At 38.4% G+C, this 8945-nt stretch overlaps 1 protein-coding gene across 1 annotated transcript in view; it reads left to right on the plus strand.

Annotated features, from left to right (window-relative positions):
• LOC108724019 (protein trachealess) overlaps positions 1–5773 on the plus strand; it is a 69469-nt gene extending 63696 nt beyond the window's left edge. The window contains 8 exon segments of the mRNA XM_018450124.1: positions 269–414; positions 416–447; positions 696–817; positions 974–1167; positions 1660–1766; positions 3582–3729; positions 3807–3931; positions 4046–5773. Of these exon segments, the coding sequence (XP_018305626.1) occupies positions 269–414; positions 416–447; positions 696–817; positions 974–1167; positions 1660–1766; positions 3582–3729; positions 3807–3931; positions 4046–5343 (2172 nt within the window). The 3' untranslated portion in view covers positions 5344–5773.
• Positions 5774–8945: the final 3172 nt, after the last annotated feature.

Consider the following 8945-nt stretch of genomic DNA (forward strand, 5'->3'; position numbering starts at 1 on the left):
GACCGGTGTAGCTCTAGCCTCTCGGTTCTCTGCGAAGCTCGTGGGGCAATCAATAGGGTGTTTCGGGGATTCGGAAAACCGACGGGAAAGCCGACGTTGGCACAAACATGGCTGCACCGCCCGTTCACCTTTCCTGGCTTCCTTGAAACTCTGCGTACCCCTACGCACCCCTACGTATCCCCTGCGTACCCCTAAGTATCTCGCGCCGAAATCGACCTGGCGGCACGAGATAAATCCCAATGAAGAAAACCATTGTTTTTAATTCTAGGTAGAGATGACGGGATCAAGCGTTTTTGACTACGTCCATCAGCAAGATCATGCTGAGGTCGCCGAGCAGCTCGGTCTGGGACTCGCGTCGGCGACAAGCACCTCGGCCCCGCACTCGTCGAATTCTGGTCTAGCCTCACCGAAAAAAAAACGGGTCGTCCTCTACCGCGAATCCCGACGGTAAATTTTCGTGTCACGTCGTGTCAAAACACGTTGCTCGCTAACTCTTAAACTGCGAAAGTTGAAAACGATTTTTTAAATTTTATTCTTTTTGGATCAAAAGATTATTTTAACATATTGATTTTTATAATAGTGCCATAACTGGCGCCTGACTTCCATCATTAAAAAAGGCACAAAGGATTAAAAAATGCGATGCAAATATCCGAGTGTATTTCGGGGATTCAATTCCTTTTTGTATCTACCCTCAGTGTCCTCAGTAATGTCGTTGTCGGCGACCGGACTGTACAAAGGATACGACCGAGCATTTTGCGTTAGAATGAAATCCACTCTGACGAAGAGGGGGTGTCATTTCAAGTCATCTGGTTATCGGGTAAGCGAAATCGCTCTTGATAAAACTAATAAAATTTCGATTTACTTATCTTTACATTTTAATTGGCGCTATTTAATGTACGACGATCCTAATATTTATATGCGAGAAAATTTTACATTTGTTATAATATATTTTTTGACACGCGCGTATGTACAGGTTGTGCTGTTGCTATGCCGTTTGAGGCCGCAGTTTATATTCAGCCATGCGAGGAAGTCTGCGCCGCCTTTGATGGGCATGGTCGGACTAGCTATCGCGCTTCCACCGCCCAGCGTACATGAAATTCGTCTCGAAACCGACATGTTCGTCACACGGATCAACTTCGACTTTCGGATAGCACATTGCGAGCCAAAGTAAGTATCGTTTGCATCGAATCAACCCAAGCAGAATAACAAGTCGTTATGATATCAAAATAATGAAGGATGACTCCAAAATGATCATTAAAATTATTATTCAATCATTTCCGATTCATTTTAATATCATTTTAACGTTATCGTGGCTCGTTCTTCTGCTTGGGATGTTTGTGAGAACCATTGAAGGAAAATTACCATACATGTAAAATTACAACAATTATAGTAAACAATTTTGAGACCTACTATCGAACTATACATTTACACGTACATAAAGAAAAGCCACAATTTACAAATAAAATTATTCTTTTTTTACAGTAATTAAATACTTTGCAAAATTAAATTTATAATTAAGAATTAGAAAAAATAAACAATAAATTAAACAGAGATTAAAGTTAATCAACATTGGTAGAAATGAAAATGGAAATGGATCTGAAACAGATGAATCTATAAACGGCTTTATAATAGAAGCATTGTAATTCATGTTCTTCTCAGGGTGTCCGAATTGCTGGACTACACCGCTGACGAATTGACGGGGAAGAATCTCTATACGCTGTGCCACGGCGAGGATGCGAATCGCCTTCGGAAATCTCACATAGATCGTGAGTATGACTGGTCATAATTCGCCACGTTCGATAGTAGTCAAGTCGAGTGAGTACCGTTTGCACGATCGCGCACAAAGTCACACATGAGAGGGTCCTCGCTCGCTTTCCCTAATGTTTTCTGTGTAATGTTCGAAGGAATGTACGCGCGTGTGAATCCCAAGTAATTTGTCTTAAACAATAGTTGCGTCGCGCGAATTTTTGCGAGCTTCGATTACATCACCGCGACTGCAATCCGTTGCTATATCGCGATCGTGAAAGGTGATTTTTCGCCGATAATCTTAATAATCTCTCTCTCTCTCTCTCTCTCTCTCTCTCTCTCTCCCCCTCTCTCCCCTCCCTCCCTCTCTTTCTACGACGATGTGCTTCTCTATAGCAATATTTCATTTGTCGATTAAATTATTTTAAAATAAAAGAATATATGACGAGAAACAAGAACGGAACTTACGAAACCTAAATATTAGGGGATACTAAAAAACGGACAAGAGAAAGAAATAATAGTTACGGAGAAAAATGAGTTGCAAAATTTGCAAGAAATAACAAGTCGGGAAAGGAATACGTAAACAGGATCGAGAGAACATAATTTGAACTTTCTCTTTCTATAAATTTCCATCAAGCAAAAATTAATTGCGAAAAATTTCTTTGATTAACGAACGTGACAGTGTCGGATCGTTAAATAAAATCAGCAAATAAGGATTAAATTAACGTTTTAATGCCTTTTTTATCAGTATAAAGCAGTGCAAAATAAATTTTACACATTTTAATGCCTCTGTCTCCTTTTTTTCGCTGCAATCTGTACTCGAGAAACAATTAACGAAAATAGAGCCGTCACGTTATTCATATACATACGTCCTCAACAAACAAAGCCGATAGATCTGCCACGCAGAATTTCTTGCTCCTACTGTTCTAGGAAAATACTTTGGTGAAAGAGAGCGCGATGGGTGTCAAAGCTGTCCGGGAAGAGAGAAAAGCACGAAAGTATTAATACGTTGGTCTTTTCGACTGCGCGCGACCGCTTGCAGATTTAGTAAGTACGTATCTGTTTGTATTTGAACGTTTCACATAAAATTACTAGCCACGTAGGCGTTGGGGATAACGTTTCTCATTGACAATCATTCAATCGCGCAGTTAATTATCCGCAATTGTATAGCTATGAATATATTTATCGCGCGACTCCCCTGTAAAACAAATGAATCGCTCTTTCGTTAATTGAGTGTTTTCGAGATACGATAATGCACAGATTTCTAAGTTCATTACACACACACACAAACAAACACACACACACACACACACACACACACACACACACACACAAAGATTTGATTTCTTATAAAAAAGATATACGACATCGTGATACTCTAATAGTGTCTTCGTCGATTCGATCCCTCGGACAGCGACAAGCTATTCCCCGACACAAATGCACATTGTTATTGTCAAAGATAATTATACAGAAAATTTTGTCGATGTGATCCTTATCATGATTAGCTAACGAAAGACTTAGAAAACTATTTAACGAACGACTTATCTTTTGTGTGTGTGGGACAGATTACGGATGTCACTTCTAAGAGCATTATACAGAGATAAAATCGAACATTTACCTGAAAGCAAACAAACCATTGATCAAGAGTCGCATTCCCGATATATATGGAATGCCTTTCTGTTCCTTCATCATCGTACAAACGGTAGCTTCGACATTAATTATGTATATAGTACTTCCGAAAAGCTATGAAGTGCTTAAAAAAATAAGAGAATTTAATCAGTTAATGTTTTCACGGATAAATCGGAAAAAATTCTTAGCTGTGATTGTGATTTTAGTGATCAATAAAGGACAAGTGCTGACGCATTACTATCGGCTGATGAACAAGAGTGGCGGGTACACGTGGCTACAGACATGCGCTACCGTTGTGTGCAATTCAAAAAATGCTGAGGAGCAAAATATCATTTGCGTCAATTATGTCATAAGGTGAGTCATCAAATGAATGAGTAACGAACGGATTTGCTTTTCAAACCTTATTGTGTTTAATTGTCTTTTTTTTATAGCGGCCGAGAATATGAAAATTTAATTATGGACTGCTGTCAGTTAGAAGACGGTGTCACCGGTGTCAAGAGGGAAGATACGGCCGGGAATGATCCAGAGAATGGATCGCCGGACGCTGACAGAGGAGGTACAAAACGTTCTTTGATTTAGCAAAAAGTACTTTCCCCAGCTTGTCGATTATGAAAAGAATTCTCATCTTCCTCCATCTTGAGGCAATATTCGTTGCAACTTTTGATTTTAGAGGGTCGTAGTCGAGGCGGCCCTACAAATCAACATCAGGAGCAATCGCATCGGTCGCCACCTGAGGAACGGGAGGAGAGCCATGCGTCGGAAAGTGAGAAGCGAGGTAGCCGACATCACGACAATATCGCCCAATTGCAACAGGATTCGCAGAAGGCGGTCGGGAATCTCGGCACGCTCGTAGTAAGATTACGAGGACACAAGCGAAAAATTCATGACGACGACAGCAGCTCCAACGAAGAGGAGGATGAGGAAGAGTCCGCGGTGAAAGAATCGAATGGTGAAAGAACTCGCGCGCTCAGCCCTAGCGCGACATCCACACATTCGATGTCGGCCACCGAACAGGCGCTCTGTTCAACCAGTCCAAAATCACGTCGCGCCGAGAACAACAGACTGGACAGTGCCGAGAGCACAGGTACCTCAGTGAAGGATCTGGAGCAGGCTATGTCGAAACACCTCCCGGGGAGCTCGCTAAATAAATCGAACTCGCCGGCAGCGCTTCATCAGCCGACAGATTTTAGCACGGACGCGTTACTGAAACAGCAGCAGCAGCGGAGTACGATACAGTGGATCGGCGCGCATCATCATCTGGGACACCTGAGTCCGCAACAGTCCGCCACCGCTCCTTTACCTGCCTCGGCGCTCCTTAGGCAACTTTACGCTGCCAATCGAGAGAGTGTGATACGTGCCAATGTACACGGAATCACATCAAGCGGTGGTGCGCGCGCTCCTACATCGGCCGGTATCTATTACCCGGGCGAAACCGCTCCTAATGGACCTCTGCCCACGCCGCCAGGCTCGGAAGGTTCCAGCACCTACGGCGAGCACCAATTTGTGCTCACCGCTCACAATCAAAAAGGATCGAACGGCACCAGCTGCGCCGACGCTTTCACCAGTCTAGTTTCATCGTACACGTCTGCTACCGCGGCTGGCTACTCGGTGGACTATCATTCGGCGATGACGCCGCCGTCGTCGGTCTCGCCACGAGACAAGCAGCAGCAGCAACAGCAACAGCAGTTGCATCCCGTGAACGTGATAAGTAGTTACGAAGGCTCGTCGGCGTACACGGATCCCGTTCTTCGGCATCAATATGAACCGGCCCAGCCGTTACCCTTAAAACCTCAGGTGTACTCGGCTACTGTCCATCCGAGTGCCTTAGACGCCGCAGCGGCGTATGCCTCGGCAGGCCTGACGGAACAATCGCAGTTCTACCATCATCCAGCCAGTAGCGCCGGCTTCCACATCTACCATCCGAGCAACAAATCGACGACGAACGGCTGGTATACCTCGGCCTCCTAGTGGCCCCATCCGTAGGGGTTCCACCGCCCGTGTACGCGGAACACGTGTACTTAAGCGACTGTAATTAAATCCAAAGCCCTCTCCCTCGTGCATATCAGTGATACGCTATCTCGTCGCTATCTTTGGCGATCGTTGACGAGCAAGCCTCGTTGTCGTTGGGATCGGCGGGGAAGTTTCACCACGCCACTCCTTCCTGCCGAGTTGTCGAAATTCGGTGTGTAACAATCGCTCTCTTCTCCATTATGTAGAACGATTTATTGTAATATAATGAATAAATTATTATATATATGTTGACTTTTCGGAGATATTTGCGTAAATATGAAGCCAACTAAGAAACTCATGCGTATTCACCGTGCGTGTTCCAAGTGATTTAACGCGACGCTCAAAGAGATCGTAATATATCTAAGGATTCACGATTTAAGTGTATAATTTACAGAACGATTCTTAATAATATAGTCCATACTTCAGACAATGAGTGCAGAAACAAGAAAAAAAGTATCGTATGAATATAGATCGTTTAAATCTTTTTTTTTTCATTTTTAACAAATTAACGAAGATATATTCCGATACTTGGAACATTTTTTAAATAATTTATTATAATTTGGAAAAAACTTAAACAATCTATCATTATGTAACATTTGTTCTCGTTTTACATACTAGAGTCATGCTGAAGTATTCATATTAAGAATTATTCTGTATATATGTATGTATGTACCACAATTATATTATTTTATTGCATTTTAGGATGTCTGTGTTTATGTAAATTTATTTCTCCAAAACAATTAAATAAGTGATTAGACGATAGTTGGAATACGTTTGTCGACTTCGAAAAATCGTCAAAATTATTAAGAAAAATCCGAAATTTTAATTAAATTCAAATCACGTTACCTTTTGTTATAAAATATTTTTCTCCTAATAACTTTGATGATTTTTGACAATCGAAAAATAAGCGCGAGTCTAACTCTCATTCAATTGTTTTGGATAAAGAAATGAATTTATAGAAGAACAGATATTTTAAAACAAGCAAAAGGAGGAAATAACTTCCGAAGATAACTGTCTTCGCGTTGTGTTAAATATTATTATCGTGTTAGCGGTGATTCACTCAAGTGTGGTACTTGGAATATTTTGTACCATAATATTTCGTTGTGCGATGATTTTGATAAAACAAATGATACAATCCCCCCTTTTTCTCTCTGACACGTTGTAACATTTATTTAATGAGAGAAAAAATGCTGATAAAATTTATCTCGATATTGTACGAAGCGTGTTTGAAAAATAGCACGACATACTTAAGAGAAATCGCTATCTCTATTAATTCGCGCTTGTCTCTGTTTTAGTCAATTAAATATTGAATTTGTTACTCGGAACGCGCTATGTACATACGATCGGTCAGTCCCAAAGAGTTGTTGCAAGCTTCTTGTTTTAGATTTCGTCTTGCGATCGAGGAAGTAGCGAAACTTTTCGGTAGAAAGTAAAGAAAACGACAATTGATTTATATTCGATATACCACTTGTTATCTGGCCATATTTTGCAAATTCAACGATCATGATATGTGAAAACCGAGTTATTAGACTGGCGGACGAATGAAGTGCGACTTATACAGTCGCAAACGAAGAGCAATTCGGAAAAAAGACACGAGTGATATTAAAAAGACACTTTTATTAAATACGCACTGAGATTCTTTACTTATTGAAGACAGGAGACATTTGTATGTATAGGTATTTATAGACTGCTCTCTAGCGATATTACCTTCTAAATGTAGGATAGACAAAAATGTAGATATTGAGAGGGGATACGTATCGCGCGTAGGAGTCTTCTGTACGCGAGAAGAAGTCAACATTGCTCTGGAGGTAGCGAATTCTTTTACGAAAGTTATTGTATTTTAATGTTTAAATATTTCGACCAGTTGTTTTTGACAAGTACACGTGTAAATACAGCTTACGTGCCTAAAAGTTCACTCGCTCAACATTCATCGCTTTCTTCCACGTACTCGATTTAAAAAATTGAAGTACATTTGCAATATAACGAATTTCTCCTACGTAATAATGATTTGTAGAAACTAGTAATTACGTATCGCATGTTTGGATGCAACGTCAGCCGACGAGGCAAGTCTGCCAGGTGAACCGTAAGTAAACGCTTCGTAAAAAGTATCGGTAAGTAAAAGAATATTTATGTAGAAAACGTTAAGTTTAAGACTTAAATTGTTGATTGTCTCGATTTTTTGAAAATTTTAATAACTTCTTTTAAAACGTTATGCACCAAAAATGTCTTAATAAAAAACACAAGGATAGAACGCATAGATGATTTATTTTTATTTAATTTCGTTCTCAATATAAAAAAAGACATATTCATTCAGATCATTATATCATTTTTTCCCCAAAAATTTGAGTATTATATTTGTATTATTAGCGATTTATTCATACAGAAACGTGAAAAATGCATGTTTTTTCTTCAATACGATCGTTGTACTATCGATTTAATAGCAATAGCAAGAAATAACGAATGTGCTATTCGTATAAAAATGACTTATGTACATTTTCATTTTGTATTACATGCTTACTATTAGTATACAATTATTATCATCATTATCGTTATTATCATTTCTGCTGTTATTGTTATTACAATTATTATCCTTAATGCTATATTAATATTAAATTACTCTACAGTGAGTTCGCAGATCATGTAAAAAAAAATATCTGTAAAATAATCACAAACAAATGTGTGAAAATAAAATAAATCTAAAAAAAAGTGTTAAACGCACTTTGGACGGTAGACATTTCGATTAATACTGCGAATATTATAAAAAAAAAGAAAGAACAAAATATATAAGTAATTTATCTGTAGTAAAGACAGCTTTGTACATGGAAAATCTATTTATGTTACATAAAACACTCTTTTATGCTCCATTGTAAAAATTCATTTAAATTGAGACGTATAACGACCACACCCTAATCACGAAATGATAATTACATAAAATAATCACTTCTTTTCCTCATTCACGTAATGAACGTAAGCGAAACGACAAAAATTAAAATCATTCATTTGCTATCGTAATTGTACTTTAAAAAATTAAATATATATGTGTATACAAATATATACATATATATGTGTATATATAAATATATATATGTATATACACATATACTGGCAGTTATATTATGCAAAGTTCCGAGAAATGTATTAAGAAACAATATGAAATAATAGTTTGATGAATATTATATAGTGAAATAAGATCCGAAAAAGAGCTAGTCAAAACTCACATTCAGTTCTACGAAGTGTAAATAATTGCGATTTCTGAGTACTTTCTTAAATTTTTATAGCATGATCCAAAGCTGTTGCTTAAAAATTATTAAACATAATGACAAATTTCTTCCAGTTCTAAAATTCTTTAGGCCTCTTTATATGGCGTGTGTTGTCAAACTCTTTGGGAGACAACACGATATATACAAAAAAATCTTTAAATAAAATTAATAATTAGACTTAAATAATAAAAAATTGAAGTATTTAATAAAACTATTATATGGGTCTTATAACAGAATTAAAAAATTCGTTTTTCTGATTTCTAATCATTTTTTAGGAATTCTACTTTTGTATTTTCTAGT

This window comes from Mycetomoellerius zeteki, unplaced genomic scaffold (genome assembly GCF_001594055.1).
Source record: "Mycetomoellerius zeteki isolate Tzet28-1 unplaced genomic scaffold, Tzet1.0 scaffold267, whole genome shotgun sequence".
NCBI lineage: Eukaryota > Metazoa > Arthropoda > Insecta > Hymenoptera > Formicidae > Mycetomoellerius > Mycetomoellerius zeteki.